Here is a 16,985-nt window from a genome sequence, read left to right as displayed (position 1 = left end):
AGAAGCCTCGTCTGAAAGTAGCCCGGTACCAGTACATTTAAAAAAAAAAAAAATAATAATAATAATATGGAAGTAGTTTAGTGCCAAAACATTTTTGGTTAAAGCTGCAATGTCATTTTTTTGGGCGACCCGACCAAATTCACATAGAAATGTGTTATAGATCTGTAACACATTTAAAGCAAGTCTAAGAAGCAGTATACCTGTTCTATGCTTCCTGTTCTTAAGTTTTGTTTTTGCGTCTTAGCTTCGGTTTTGGACACCAGCTTCAAACAGCGGAAAATACAATATTTTTGGTTATGAAAAATATATTTCACAGTGGTTTAGATAGTACAATGATTCGCTACACTATACTTGCTTGCTGTCACAAACTGAAATTAGGCGAACTATTCGTATTTTAGCAACCAGAAAATGGCAGTACAATTTCTGCATATTTTGTTATATTTATGTCTCTCGGACATAGGACAGACACTTTAAAAAAACAAACTTCCTATCTATTTATTACTACCTTATGAATCTGTTATTCAATCCATTTCTATGGGCTAATAGCACTAAGGCCCAATTCAATGTTTCATCAAATAATGTGCGTGTGATATATTTATATAATACCTAAAAGGGGTCCTAATATTCAAGTCGATTAATGATCCTCGGTATGAACATCTTTTAAAAAATTCCATATGTCAGCTTAATAGAACCCCTCCGCAGGCTTAGACCCTTAAGGATTAAGGTTGGTGTTAAGGTTAGCTAGCATGCTAAGTAGTTGCAAATTAGCTAATTAAGTAACAATACCAAACATAACATATACTAATTTAAGTGTCCCTGATTTTCTTTTACTATGTTACATCCAGCCTGAAATAAAAATAAGACATGACAATGGTCCCTTCCTTCAAGCAGCACAATTCAAAAAAACGTTCCAAATAGTATAAATCAAAACATGCCAAACAATTAAGTCCCTCAGCAACTCTGAAAAGACACCCACCCTCTTTCTACTTGGGACCAGGGGTGCCATTTGGGACTTAGCCCTAGATGGAATGTATGTCTTTAGTTGAAGTCTCGGTTAGAGAGGATGAGAGGAGCTACCAGGGTCCAGAGGTAGAGAGCCAGGCCTATCCAGCTAGAGCCAATCTTCACCCACACAGCTGGCATACAGCTCTGCATGGCCTGGTAGTCTGCATCAGGTCTGGGGAGAGATCAGGACCAATCCAATCAATCACATTTTGTTTACCATCACAAAAACGCATAGTAGACCATGTGTGATGGTTTGAAAATTGGGTCTTCGGAGTACCATAAGACTGTTATCCTGTTGACCTAAAGCCCAGGCATTAGCTTGGGGAGCTGACGCAAGGTCTAGAACAACAATCACCTCAGTTATACCTGTACACATCCCTACTCCTCTATCCCCTCAGACATAAAGAAAACAGAACTACTTACTGGTACCAGTTTGTGAGTGTCATCATGATGTAGAGGGAGGCCAGGCACAGGCTGAAGTGGAAGAAGGCGTAAGAGTAGGTGACCCCCTCTTCCTCGTTGTCCACGGCCCGTCTGACCCCGTCCTCCCCCGTGGCCGCCTCGTGGTCTTCTGCAGCCAGACCCTGGCCCTCCTCTGTCTGCATCAGCCTGTTCACCTGGGTGTTGTTGGACGAACGGATGCTGCAGGCGAGGAGGGAAAGAGCAGGAAACCCACCAGAAAAAAGGGGAAGTGATGATGTGGACAGGCTCGAATAGTCAGGATTTCATTTGAAACATAGCTCTGAACCAGTGTCTCAAATCCAGTCCTGAGGACCCACAGGCTTGCAAGTTTACTCTAGCCCAGTACTTCGATCAGGTGTCTATTCTACTGTATTTTAGTCTATGCCATGCCTACATTGCTCGTCCAAATATTTATATATTCTTAATTCCTTTACTTTAGATGTGTGTATTGTTGTGAAATTGTTAGATGTTACTGCACTGTTGGAGCTAGAAACACAAGCATTTCTCTACACCCACAATAACATCTGCTAAACATGTATAGGTGACCAATAAAATTTGATTTGTCTCTGGTCTGCTACAAAGAGTGCCCGGTCCTGTGGGTCCCCAGGATTGGCATGAACCCTACTCTAGGTTGCAACTTCATACCTGGCGTAGAGAGTGCAGAAGAGGAAGATGACCAGTCCTATGATGCCCTGTGCATCCCACCACTGGACCCCTTGCCCTGGGGCAGGTGTAGGTGTAGGGGTGGAGGTGTTGTGTACCAGACTCAGCAGGCTGGGGTTACACTTACGGTCTGTAGGGAAAGAGGTAGAATATTGTCATTCTGATGAAGGCCATTGAAAGACAAAATGTTATGCTTTTAACATAAAGAAAACTACAAATTATCAGCTTTTAATTATGAGCTAGTCACATCTATTTGATTTACTTCTTCTCTTGTGATTCTTGGCTGCAACTCATCTCATATTGGATGAAGTGATCACTGATCAGTTGATCTTTTGGGTAAAATATGCTTCGTCACATATACATTTGTTGTTCCAGACTTCCCATCAAGTGATTTCCATGAGTCGGTATGCAGCCATGCGAGTCATAGTTACATCAGGTCATCTTTAATGTACGACCTGGACCATGACTCTTAACCAATGACTGAACAGGGGCATCAGCAGGGTCATGAGGAGACTTACTGGGGTTGTTGGTCATGGCGGACCATGTGACATACATGGTGTAGAGGGAGATGAAGGACGCTTGGAGCAGGCCTGAGCTGGGCTGGGACTCCTGGGGGACAATACATAAATTAACACAAAACATCAGTGTCTAACTTTTGTTCAACTACATTCACATGAACAAATAGTTCAGTGTCATTGTTTAACATTTTGATGATCTTCAAAATTGCAAACATTGCTAATATTTTCACCCCTGAATGAACTTCAGGATGTGTATGCATTTCAAAGAAAGAGGAACAAGACAAACAGCCTGCAAAGAAACACTGTACTCAAAAAAACTGCAGGAACTTGCAACAGTGTGCTGGTATCAATCTTTCTTGCGAGACAAACCTCACCTGAACCTTGGGCAGGATGGCAACTATGGAGACGATGATGCAGAAGATGAAGTTGAGGCTGATGAAGACCTTGTGTTCAGTGCAGTCGTCTCCTGTGGTGTAATAGACATAGAACACCACCACAGCAGAGAAGGCCAGGACATAGTGCAGCACCGTGAAGGACAGGAGAGCTGTGGGAGGGGAAACAGAAGAATACATCCCATTACGGATGTCAGGAAACATCCTTCCATTACCACTAGGAGAAAACCAGGATAAGGGTCAATTCATTAAATTACACTGAAATTCCTATTTTCTTCAGGAAATTTCAGTTTACTTCCGGAAAAGACTGAATAAATGAGTTAGACTACAACGTTTTAAATCAGTAGACTGTATTAACGATCAGTACCTGAGAACCAGCACTTGCCATTTCCCTCCTCAGCGTTCTCCAGCCAGGACTGGTTCCAGGTGTGAGCAAAGTCCACAAGCAGGATCAGCTGGATGATGATGAAGAAGAAGGAACCCACCATGCCAAAGTAGAACCACACTGGAACACACACACACAGCGAGTTTGTTAAAAGACAAAATGTGCAAGGTGTGTTTAATTGACTACAAGTTCTTGGCAGTGGCGATGCGTCACGTGGGCCATTCTGTTATTTAATGTCACAACAATATCAGTTAGCAAACATTTTAAATGGTATAAAACAAATTGCTTGATCTAAGAAAGCATATGTGCTGACCAACTGGCACTTGTTTTCACTGACATTTTCAACACGTCCCTTGAGTCTGTAATACCAACATGTTTCAAGCAGACCACCATAGTCCCTGTGCCCAAGAACACGAAGGCAACCTGTCGAAATCACTACAGACCCGTAGCACTCAAGTCCGTAGCCATGAAGTGCTTTGAAAGGCTGGTCATGGCTCACAACACCATTATCTCAGAAACCCTAGACCCACTCCAATTTGCATACCGCCCAAACAGATCCACAGATGCTATCTCTATTGCACTCCACACTGCCCTTTCCCACCTGGACAAAAGGAACACCTATGTGAGAATGCTATTCATTGACTACAGCTCAGCGTTCAACACTATAGTGCCGTCAAAGCTCATCACTAAGCTAAGGATCCTGGGACTAAACACCTTCTGCAACTGGATCTTGGACTTCCTGACGGGCCGCCCCCAGGTGGTGAGGGTAGGTAGCAACACATCTGCACGCTGATCCTCAACACTGGAGCCCCTCAGGGGTGAATGCTCAGTCCCCTCCTGTACTCCCTGTTCACCCACGACTGCATGGCCAGGCACGATTCCAACACCATCATTAAGTTTGCAGACGTCAACAGTGGTAGGCCTGATCACCGACAACGTTGAGACAGCCTATAGGGAGGAGGTCAGAGACCCCCATTTTCATCGACGAGGCTGTAGTGGAGCAGGTTGACATGCTGACCAGACGAGACACATCGCGTGCGTCGCAAAATAAATTTAGAAATCCATGTTATTCAATTACTGCACCGACACCGCTCGCGCGCGTCTGCGTTACCAAGGGCTAAACTAGAGGTAATTCCTATTTCTGACGCAGATCGCACTGAAAGTCCTGCCTCTCCCATCTCCTCATTGGTCATTAGAAGCAGGTACCCACGTGCCATCTCCTCATTGGTTATACCCACGTGGATGATTGAAAGACGAACTTTGTTGCCGGTTGTCGTGGTAATACTATGAAAGTTTAGATGCGATCACCATATAAGTTCAACGATGAAAAAGCCTGGAAGGAGGAGAGATGACTAGAAACGATTCGGTTGGCCGTTTTGTGTGGATTATTTGTCGGAGTAGAGGACCTTGTGCAGTTCAGGTAAAATAACAACTCCATGTTTATATCCCAGGACAAATTAGCTAGCTAAATAGGACAAATTAGCTAGCAAGTGCAAGCTAACTAGCCATACATGTTTAATGCTTTTCGACCTGTACCCAAATTAATGTCATTGGTTCAGAGTTTGTTTTGATATTTTAACCTGCGTGTCGTGATCGTGTTTGGTGTAGGGGCACAAAATACATTTATGCACAATAGCGCACAATGGCGCACACGTGCAGCCAGTTTGGGTTCCGTGTTAGGTTGAGAGCTTCAAGTTCCTTGGTGTCCACGTCACCAACAAACTAGAAATGGTCCAAACACACCATGACAGCCGTGAAGAGGGCACAACAAAGCCTATTCCCCCTCAGGAAACTAAAAAGATTTTGCAATGGTCCTGAGATCCTCAAAAGGTTCTACAGCTGCAACATCGAGAGCATCCTGACTGGTTGCATCACTGCCTGGTACGGCAACTGCTCGGCCTCCGACCGCAAGGCACTACAGAGGGTAGTGCGTACGGCCCAGTACATCACTGGGGCTAAGCTGCCTGCCATCCAGGACCTCTACACCAGGCAGTGTCAGAGGAAGGCCCTAAAAATTGTCAAAGACCCCAGCCACCCCAGTCATAGACTGTTCTCTCTACTACCGCATGGCAAGCGGTACCGGAGTGCCAAGTCTAGGACAAAAAGGATTCTCAACAGTTTTTACCCCCAAGCCATAAGATTCCTGAACAGGTAATCAAATGGCTACCCGGACTATCTGCATTGTGCCCCGCCAACCCCTCTTTTACGCTACTGCTACTCTCTGTTCATCATATATGCATAGTCACTTCAACCATATCTACATACTACCTCAATCAGCCCGACTAACCGGTGTCTGTATGTAGCCTCCCTACTTTTATAGCCTCACTACTGTATATAGCCTGTCTTTTCACTGTTGTTTTATTTCTTTACTTACCTATTGTTCACCTAATACCTTTTTTTGCACTATTGGTTAGAGCCTGTAAGTAAGCATTTCACTGTAAAGTCTACACCTGTTGTATTCGGCGCACGTGACAAATAAACTTAGATTTGATACTCGCAGTTTATCATATATGCAGTCACTTTAACCATACATACATATACTACCTCAAATCAGCCCGACTAACCGGTGCCCGTATATAGCCTCACTACTGGTATTTTTATTTCTTTACTTACCTATTGTTCACCTAACACTTTTTTTAATTGCACTGTTGGTTAGAGCCTGTATATAAGCATTTCACTGTAAGGTCTACACCGGCTGTATTTGGCGCACGTGACAAATAAACTTTGATTTGGTCGCTTTCCCATTCTATTGTTGTTTTGGTTCATTTTCGTTGAGTAAGGCAGCTTGGTGCTTTCTGTGGTGGAGGGCAGACGGAAAGTACAGAGCACAGGCGACGTTAATCTTCTCTGGTTGCGCGTGATTGTCTGAGGATGCGTCACCGCAGCACCCGCTGAGCTAGCCAGCAAAAGCCCCTAATCGGTGCTCCATTGATTTACAGTAGCCGTGCCCGCCCAAGAAGGCTCATTGTCATTGGCCACAGTCTTATGCCCGGTAACTTTGATTGAACTGATGTGTCAACTTCATAGCTAACGTTAGCTAGTTGTTTACCACGTCTTCAAGCTAGGTAGCTTAGCTAGCTGAAACATGTCGACTACCTTCGCTATCTCCTAGTAAATTATTTTAAAACTTAACATTATGAAAGAAATGTAGAGATAAAATGTCTCGGTGCCCATTAGCCACCTAAACTTTAAAATATGTCCATCCATTAAAATAAAGCAAGCTGGAAAAGAAGATTCAAATGGAGTGGTTGGTGGTGGATCATGAAGCAGTGGCTAACATCACTTTTGAGGTTGGTTAACTATAATACCCTATAGGCTACATGTCTTATTGTTGATGTCTGATGGCAGACTAATACCCATGGAACGACATGTACAAGAAGGGTTAGTTTAAATACCTCTGATGGAACTGTAAAGGTGCAATAGATGAAGCAAGGGAATAGTGTTATAACGTTGCATATTGTTAGCCGGGCACCATTTGTAACAGGCAGCCGGAGTCGCGATATTGCAGACCAATTACTAGCTAGTTTACTCGACTACCTTGGTCTTCCGTGCAATATGACCTAAAGATATGGGAAGTAGCCGTAAACCAAATCATAAACCAAATGTTATAGCGTTTGTGTGTGGCTCAAAACTCCGATCTGGGATTGGTTATTAGTGTATTTGTAACCGATGTGTAATGGCTAGCTAGTTTGCGGGGTGCGCGCTAATAGCGTTTCAATCGGTGACGTCACTCGCTCTGAGACCTTGAAGTAGTTGTTCCCCGGCTTTTGTGTCGCGATGGGTAACTATGCTTCGAGGGTAGCTATTGTCGATGTGTGCAGAGGGTCCCTGGTTTGAGCCCAGGGACGGAAGCAATACTGTTACACATTGAATGTGGCTCACACCCAGAGAAGATGATTTAGTGTAGAGGTGCTGATTAACGGTGAATAAAGTGTAAGCTATAAAAACAAAGGAGAGTTGCACACTCCATATGAATAATCTCCCAGTAATTTATTGGGTAAAAAACATCCAATGTTGCAGCATCACTGTGCCTTCTTCAGGGTGAAGAAAATATGTAATATCGTAGTAATGGTGTATACCTGTGTTGAATGTCCCGTCTGGAATGAAGAAGGCTCCTACAGTTATCCCCACCAGTACGAGGAACTTGAAGAACCAGAATCTGAGAGGACAAAGCCACAAGCATTCCATTCAATAAAATCACGTCATACAAAAACAGGTCCGGTGTCTGTGCGCCATAAACAAATACACTGGTCATATTTTTGGGCAGTATCATCCTTTAAAAAACCTTCTGTATGTAAAATATTGTGTAAAATGTTCCAATAAAATTTGGAAAGTAAATAAATGTGACTCTGGATTACAACATGTGGTTGTTTCCAACATTAGTGCTTTTTTCCTAAAGTTAAAGCCGCTTCGTGTTTTGTTACCTTGCCATGACACTAACGAGTATTGGGATACTGGTATCGTCCTAGCCCTAATATTTTATGCTGGTATGTAAACAAATAAGAGTGTGGGGAATGTGGCACTGCCCTGGCCAGCAGAGGGCAACATTGTATCCCTGAAGATCACCATCCACTACTATAAAAAGGTCAGCTACATACCCGTTCTGTAGGGAAGCTCGGGGGTCCTTGCTGCTGCGAACGCGGATCATGATGATGGAGAACAGGAAAAAGAAGCAGGCCATGGCAAAGCACATGCGATACACAGACTTGTAGCCCACGATGACATCACAGTTCACCTTGTTCTCGATGCCTGGCATGGGTATGGAGGTTCCGCCCACACAGAACCCTGGTATCTGATAGATCAGTAAAGAAACAGTAAGAATAGAACCAACAATGTACATTGACGACAACATCAAAAGTTGTCGTCAACCACTGGGCCATCTACACCAGCATGTGTGAACTACTGGGTTCGAACCAGGGTCTCCTGCGAACCACAATCCTGTTAACCCGCTGAGCTAAAGCCTTGGACTTAGTTCAGGGAGCTAACACAAATATGTAGGTCTCAGGCAACTCTACTCATCAAGCAACCAAGACCAGGGTTGTGTGGTGTTACCTTCTTGAGCTGAGTCTCCATGCCAGGTAGGATCATGATGACAGAGACCAGGGTTGTGTGGTGTTACCTTCTTGAGCTGAGTCTCCATGCCAGGTAGGATCATGATGACAGAGACCAGGGTCCCCAGCAGCAGCAGGAAGGAGAAGGCCAGCCGGGACACAGTGGAGTTATAGGTGGAGGGACAGCATCCTGACAACAGACAGGGAGCAGAGCCACACAGACACGATGCCTGGAGGAGGGAGGTGAGGGAGAGAGGGGATAAGAGATAGGACCGCACAGACGAGTCGTTTTTGGTATGCCAGAGGGAGAAGGCATGAGGGGGCAGATAAGCTAATGAAGCAAACGCATGCATGGTGTGTGTGCACAACAAAAGTACTGTGTGCTACCGCCTGTTATTGTTACGGCAACCATCGCAACTCTTGTGTTTTCCAGCCAAACGAGCCCAGACAACTGAAGGCAGTCAGGCCAGTTACAATGACAAGGGCTGCCAGTCATACGGTTACAGTACAGCAACGAACACAGCCCCCTGCCTGATGTGCCCTTTCTCAAACTATAGCTTTACATGATTCCAGCTCTTCTCTCTCCTTGCCACCTCCTCAAATATGCATTGGTGGAGATCCACGGTCCCTTTCAGATGTGTTTTGAGAAGAACCGAGGATAGGATGGGAGGAATCGGGACAGATGAATTGAGAAAGAGACAGTGTTGGGTACGTGTTGTATGCGGTCACAGAAGGTTCGTGCTCCACGGGAGGCATCCCTCACTGCTCCTCTGAGGAGTCAGGCAGATTGTCAAGTCAAGATACGATGTGTGAACTACTGAGGCATAGGCTAGATCAGCCCAGAGACATGAAGCATAGTTTAGTCGAGCTATGATGCAGTAGCAGGGAAGGATCAGCCATCCTTCATTAAAGGATTGCAACCTTCATTAAAGGATTGCAAGCTATGACGGCTGTATGCACCAGGGTAGCAGGCCATGCAACATGCAGTACTCATAAGCCTTGCCTCTGGAAGGTGTAACCGTTTAAATTGTCGTTTTTTTGCTGACCTGAGAATGTGGGACAAACTTCAATAGAAAGGGTCAATGCATGGTCATTTGCGGTGTGTACGTCCAAAATTTGAAGAAATGCACCTAATGGCTCGAGTAGGCCTAGAAAACCTTGTATATCACATCATATTTATTTAACATGATCACTGAACTTGCCCGTAACACCGCATGAAATATGAAAGGGAATCATTTTAGTCGTGCAGCTAATTTGGTGTGAAGAGCGTGAGGCACTGAGACAGAATATTAATCAATATGAAACTGCTGACTTCTGCAAACAAGTGTCTGTTTTCCAAACGTAGATCAACATAAAACACAGAATATACCTACGGGGAAAACAGAGTAAATGTGTGTATTTACATACGGAACCACAAACAAGCGTCGTAACGACAAATAAAGAAGTTAAATAATTGATACTTACACAGCTGGCGATTGAACACAATGCCATACACGCTCCCATTTTAGTTTAGAACGAAAAACCCCGTCTTAAGTAAACGTAGAAAACACCCAAAAGTCAAGAAGTGTAAGACTTCAAACTTGGAAAAGTTGTTTACTAAAATTTGTAGTTTCCTCCGACGCGAGCCAAGCAGCAACAGGGCGTGTCTGAAGAATCAGTTTACACCCTGTTGTTCATCCGTAACGCAACACCGTCAACGGTGATAGGTCCATAGGTGTCTTCCATCCAACTTCTGGACTAATCAGCTGCTGATGCGTTGAATAATTGAATAATATAAAATAGGCTAGAGTGCGACTTAAAGTACTGAATTACATTTTTTATATTAAAAACAAAGGTGTTCTGTAATAAAAAATAGTTGACACACACACACACACACACACACACAGAGAGAAATGTACATTTGTACATAATATAAATCCTCTTAATGCTTGTTGATAGATAAATTAAATCCTGTAGAGTCAAATGTGTAAATCACCTCTTTCCCTGATTATTCAATATCACTAGGGAGCAGCATCAGTAGTAAACCACGGTCCATTTACCACACTTGGACTTGTTTGCACTTGACAAATGTTATGTTGTTAGAGTAGTTAAGTCCTCTGTAGCAGCTAGTTCCAGGATCCTTACTCAACTGAAAAATACATCTAATTGGGCAGGCAAAGTAATAGACAAGGATATTTTCACCACAGCTAGAAATTAAACAAAAATGAGCACATTCACATTCAACATTTTTCTTCTTTGTCATCACATTCAACTTTTTTCTTGTCATCATATGACCTACACTGCCTACAGTATCCCCCAAACAGTATCAATGCCTTGAACATTGTCTCCATGTTAGGCAGGTTAGTTTATAGCCAGACACCGCAGACACTTAAGGGCGATTCCTGGATGGCCTGAAAATATTTTTTGTATCTCAGATTGTTCTGGCAATTCTCTCATAGAAACTTAATGGGAGGAAGGATGTTTGATATGCTTTTCACATTTGTTTTAACACAAACCATTTTTGAGAAAATCATGATGAAAGTGGCAATTACATGCCCCCTGTAAGACCCAATGACCACAGAAGGTTCGTGGCATCTTAATTGGGGTGAACGGGCTCGTTCTATTGACTGGAGCGGAATCCGTGGAATAGTAACAAATACATCAAACACATGGTTTCCAGGCATTTGATGCCATTCCATTTGCGCCGTTCCACCAATTATTATGAGCCGTTCTCCCCTCAGCAACCTTCTATGGAATGTACATAATACAGACAACACCTTGGTATCATTATATTCCTAATAGTGTGCTCTAAAATATGGAGTATCGCTATATTCTGAAATATAATTTTACACATTAATTGATTCAACATGAACCACCCTGGTGATGACATTATCTGGATCTGGTGTGAACACCAACTTGTTTGAGTAGACCATAGAATCTGAGGGTTCCATAGAGAGAATTGAGCTCATGAGAGGGGTTTTGTTATTTTCCTTGACCTCAGAACAGAGGTGTATTCATTAGTCTGATTCCATTGCAAAATGTCTGTTGCAAAACGTCTTGCAACAGAAACCATTTACTCCAAACGTTGAACGTTAAAGGCAAGTTTTTATTGGACAAATTCAGGTATGTCCATCCCCGTTTCGTTTGTGCTGTTTGGTTCCATTTAGTTACTAGAGTAAATGGTAAACTGTTTCCGTTGAAAACCATTTAGCAACAGACAAAATGTTTTGCAACGGAATCCGACTAATGAATACATCTCAGTTCATCCAGAGACAAATATCGGCCATTGTTGAAGAGGTCAGCGTTTATCGATATGATCATAGATGCCTCAGTACATTCTACACGGATGGTGGAAACTCCAATTGACGGCACTCCTTGACGGCACACAGTGGCGTAACTTTATAATCTCTCATCTTTCAGCGGTCCCTATTTTCAACAAGCGAATGCAGCTTGCTACACTAAATGCAGCTTGCTACACTAAATGCCAATGACAAAATGAACACCTCAAAGACGACGAGTTCAAACATCCTTATACTGTTCTTCAACAGCAACATAGGCAAAAGAAAACAATAGAAAGTGATGAACAATTAGACAGTGGTTTCTTCAAGGAAACACTCTCCACTTCTATAAACTCTCCAATCAAACAAAGAACAACGAGAGTCCAATTGTATTTAAGGAGGGGAAAAAATATTCTGATACCCTGCCACGCTGAATGTTTGATGAAACCAAAGCCAATGTGGGTGAAGGCTTTTGTTCCAGTAAGCAGTAACACAACTGATAACCAATCAAGTCTTAGATGAAGACTATGGTTTATAGAATCCAGTGTGTTGCTGACTGGTATTCATCTGCCTACACTGTCCCTAGGGTTCAGCCCCAGATTCACAAAGCTTCTCAGTTTGAAGTGACTCAAATCCATTATTTTTTTTGCATATCTGTTTCAGTTCTTGTTCCTGCAGTCTGAACAGCCAAAAAGCACATGGAATCAGATATTTAAATCCACATCTCAAACCACATTTGTAGGTGGTTTAAAATCCGATACAAATCTGATTGCCGGCCATGCGACTTGACTGAACGGTCAAATCTGATATATTTGCCTTTGTGGTCTTTAGACTGCTATTTGACTTCCTGACGGGCCGCTCCCAGGTGGTAAGGGTAGGCAACAACACTTCTGACACACTGATCCTCAACACTGGGGCCCCTCAGGGGTGCGTGGTCAGTCCCCTCCTGTACTCCCTGTTCACACACGACTGCGTGGCCAAGCACGACTACAACACCATCATTAAGTTTGCTGATGACACAACAGTGGTAGACCTGATCACAGACAACGCTGAGCCGACAACACCTTTTCCCCCTCAGGAGACTGAAAAGATTTGGCATGGGTCCCCTAGATCCTCAAAAAGTTTTACAGCTGCACAATCAAGAGCATCCTGACCGGTTGTATCACTGCCTGGTATGGCAACTGCTCGGCATCTGACCGTACGGCGCTACAGAGGGTAGTGTGTACGGTTCAGTACATCGCTGGGGCCAAGCTTCCTGCCATCCAGGACCTATATACTAGGCGGTGTCAGAGGAAGGCCCTAAAAATTGTCAAAGACTCCAGTAACCCAAGTCATAGACTGTTCTCTCTGCTACCGCACGGCAAGCAGTACCAGAGTGCCAAGTCTAGGTCCAAAAGGCTCCTTAACAGCTTCTACCCCCAAGCCTGCTGAACAATTAATCAAATGGCCAACCAGACTATTTACATTGACCCCCCCTTTGTTTTTACACTGCTGCTACTCACTGTTTATTATCTATGCATAGTCACTTTACCCGTACATACATGTACAAATTATCTCGATTAACCTGTACCCCCACACATTGACTCTGTACTTTTATTATTAAGTAAATATTTTCTTAACTCTATTTCTAGAACTGCATCGTTGGTTAAGGGCTTGTAAGTAAGCATTTCACGGTATGGTCTGCACCTGCTGTGTTTGACGCATGAGACAAATAAAATTTGATTTGATCTTGTTGCTTGCTAGCTACTCTGTTGAGTTTTTGTTACGAGAATTTTGTTCTCAATGTTCTTAAAATGAACTTCAATTAAACTACTCAGTCTGTAACCCAGAGTTTGTAAGATACTGGTTGAATTAAACAGACAAGAGTCCCAGAGCGGTCTAAAATCAAAAATGCAAACACAGTCTTTATAACACACACAAACAAGTTCAAATCTTAAGCTACGCCTTGCTCAGACAGTCTGTGTTTTTCCACTACACAGATACATAATTTCTTTAATCTGCATCATGTTTCATAATCTTCTGCAAGCCTAACAGTTTCTCCCCTCCACGGGTGGAGACAGAATGTCCTGTAAGGAACACAGTAGTACAACTTGTCTGTCGATAGCTCCTCTTATCATTTGTTTCACATTTGCACCCTGCTTACATACTAAAAAGGAACAAAAGGTCCTTGTTCTAATTCTGACTAAAACTACACACATCATCAGATTATAGTTTTATGATTCTAATACATTTCATACAATTATATGGTTTCAGGGTGGAATATTTTAATCATTACCATTTACCATATTACCATTTATCAGTTTTACAATAACATTTGGTAGCTAACTAGCTTGTTAACTGTTTACAAACCAACGAGTAAATGTGCTAGAAAGCTGAACAGCTGAACAAAAATATAAACCCACCAAAGAAATGTAGTGTTGATCTCAGAAATGTTCCATACACACAAAAAGCTTATTTCTCTCAAATTTTGTGCACAAGTTTGTTTACATCCTTGTTAGTGAGCATTTTCCTTTGCCAACATAATCCATCCACCTGACAGGTGTGGCATATCAAGAAGCTGATTAAACAGCATGATGATAACACAGATGCATCTTGTGATGGGGACGATAAAAGGCCACTCTAAAATGTGTAGTTTTGTCACACAACACAATGCCACATATGTCTCAAGTTTTGAGGGATGTGCAATTGGCATGCTGACTGCAGGAATGTCCACCAGAGCTGTTGCCAGATAATTGAATGTTAATTTCTATACCATATGCCGCCTCCCTCATTTTAGAGATTTTGGTAGTACGTCCAACCCTCAGACCATGTGTATGGCATCGTGTGGGTGAGTGGTTTGCTGATGTCAATGTTGTGAACATTGTGCCTCGTGATGGCGGTGGGGTTATGGTACTGTATGAGCAGACATAAGGTACAGACAACGAACACAATTGTATTTTCTCAATGGTAATTTCAATGCAGAGATACCGTGACAAGATCCTAAGGCCCATTGCCGTGCCATTCATCCGCCACTATCACCTCATGTTTCAACATGATAATGCACGGCCCTATGTTGCAAGGATCAGTACACAAAAACTGGAAGCAGTAAATGTCCCAGTTTTTCCACGGCCTACACTCACCAAACATGTCACCCATTGACCATGTTTGGGATGCTCTGGATCGACGTGTACGACAGTGTGTTCCAGTTCCCACCAATATCCAGCAACTTCGCACAGCCATTAAAGAGGAGTGGGACAATATTCCAGACTACAATCAACAACCTGATCCACCAGCAATCAGCCCACACTACTGCACATACAGCCGTCGTTACTATGACAACTAGCATATCCATGTCAGCAAATGAATGCTGTCCGAACACACAAATCTGATTTTCTCACTTGTCCTTGCTGTTTGGACAGTCAGTATTCGAAAACTGATTTGAAAAACATGCGCATTAAGGCCTGCAGTGTGAACAAGGCTTAAGTGTACTGATCTAAAAGGCAAAACTGATCCTAGATCAGCAGTTCCATACTCAGATGCTTTGGGAATATGGGCCCAGAACCCTAGGGACATTAGCTGCATTTAGACAGGCAGCCTAATTCTGCAAATGTTCTTTTTGTCTTTTGACCAATCAGATCAGTTCTGGAAAAGATCTGTGATTGGTCAAGACCAATTAGTGGAAAGGATCAAAATTGGGCTGCCTGTATAAATTTAGCCACAGTGTGAATTGGCACCTGATAATTTCTCATCTCTGGCTTGTTGAAATCAGAACAGATCTCATGTGCATTTCTGATAGTAGCAAAGGTTGAGTTTCTGCCTGACTTGATGCATTGCAATGTCTTTGACTGTGCAGTTGGGCATCCGATTGCTATATGTTGTTAGCTGATTTGTTGAATACGTATCCAGGCATTGTAAGATCTGGCATGTGTCTGCAAATGTAGTCAGGGAGGAACTTGACCAAAGCCTTTCCATTCTTGACTTTGAGGATAGGCCAGTCGGCTGATACATGAGATTCACAAAAACATGATTCTCCATTGAGAATGATTGGAGGGACTGGGATTAATCTGGGGTCGGAAACCAGGCCTAAGACCCTGTTCAACATAAGACCCCAGGGGTGGACTGGCCATCTGGCATTTTGGGCAAATGTCAGATGGGCTGGTCCATTTCTAGCCTAGTGAACCTGTAACTTTTTTTGCACAAAATCATGACTCATAATGGCAGTCTCAAGAAATAGATTAAATAGGGTGGTGGGGGCTTGAAGGAAAGAGCCGGTGTGCACAAATCGGCAACCATTTCTGATTCCAGTCCGCCCCAGTAAGGCCATTTATAGGTGTTCATAATGAAAGCCCAATTTTCCCAGGAATGCCTAACTTGATGAGGAACCTTGGGACACCCAGATTCACATTAACCCAGGACTAGTGATGGGCCCGTCTATGCAAACTCAGGAAACCAATAAAGACCAAAGATAAATCTAGGAAATGTCAGCGTTTTCACTGTTGCTGCAGAGGGGTTCCATACCATGTGCAACATTGTTGGTTTTTATTTCACCTTTATTTAACCAGGTAGGCTAATACAATAGAAAAGGTTCATCTATATACAGTGTGTGCAAATGAGGTAGGATAAGGGTGGTAAGGCAATAGCTGAACCTACTACTGAACATGCCCCCTGATAGTGTTGCCCTTCTACATTGCTGAAATATTTTACAAATCATGATACATTTGAAGATCTGGCCTACCATCTTGTCAGTTTCATCAAAATAATTGACGTGTATTTTTACATTTGGAAAGTATTCAGACCCCTTCCGCCACATTTTTTTACGTTACAGCCTTTACATAAATACGCAAACCCTTTGCATTGAAGGTCCCCAAGAACAGTGGCCTCTATCATTCTTAAATGGAAGAATTTTGGAACCACCAAGACTTCCTAGAGCTGTCCGCCCAGCAAAACTGAGCAATTGGGGGAGAAGGGCCTTGGTCAGGGAGATGACCAACCCGATGGTCACTCTGGCAGAGCTCCTCTGTGGAGATGGGAGAAACTTCCGAAAGGACAACCATCTCTGCAGAACTCCAATCAGGTCTTTATGGTAGTGGCCAGACAGACACCACGACAGCCCGCTAAGAGGCACCTAAAGGACTCTGAACATGAGTAACAAGATTCCCTGGTCTGATGAAACCAAGATTGAACTTGCTGGCCTGAATGCTAAGCGTCACCTCTGGAGGAATTCTGGCACCATCCCTACAGTGAAGTATGTTGGTAGCATCATGCTGTGGGGA

The 16,985-nt window shown here is 43.2% G+C and overlaps 1 protein-coding gene across 1 annotated transcript; it reads right to left on the bottom strand.

The window, feature by feature from the left end:
- Positions 1-318: 318 nt before the first annotated feature.
- Positions 319-10,084, bottom strand: LOC120022631 (serine incorporator 1-like). Its single transcript, XM_038966608.1, has 10 exons — positions 9,941-10,084; positions 8,545-8,706; positions 8,024-8,217; positions 7,505-7,584; positions 3,408-3,545; positions 3,023-3,192; positions 2,649-2,739; positions 2,113-2,260; positions 1,429-1,647; positions 319-1,177 (listed from the first exon to the last, which is right to left on the bottom strand). The coding sequence occupies exons 1-10, from the start codon at positions 9,977-9,979 to the stop codon at positions 1,039-1,041; spliced, it is 1,380 nt and encodes a 459-aa protein (XP_038822536.1). The 5' UTR covers positions 9,980-10,084; the 3' UTR covers positions 319-1,038.
- Between the last annotated feature and the right edge of the window lie 6,901 nt (positions 10,085-16,985).

Source organism: Salvelinus namaycush, chromosome 27, assembly GCF_016432855.1.
Source record: "Salvelinus namaycush isolate Seneca chromosome 27, SaNama_1.0, whole genome shotgun sequence".
Taxonomy (NCBI): Eukaryota; Metazoa; Chordata; class Actinopteri; order Salmoniformes; family Salmonidae; genus Salvelinus; species Salvelinus namaycush.
This window is presented reverse-complemented; position numbering and strand designations above follow the sequence as displayed.

Excerpts from the sequence above, each read along its gene's own strand:
- LOC120022631 (XM_038966608.1), bottom strand. The coding sequence starts at position 9,979 with ATGGGAGCGTGTATGGCATTGTGTTCAATCGCCAGCTGT. Across the intron at positions 2,740-3,022 it reads CCATCCTGCCCAAGGTTCAG|GAGTCCCAGCCCAGCTCAGG; the intron begins GTGAGGTTTGTC and ends ATTGTCCCCCAG. Across the intron at positions 1,648-2,112 it reads TTCTGCACTCTCTACGCCAG|CATCCGTTCGTCCAACAACA; the intron begins GTATGAAGTTGC and ends CCTCGCCTGCAG.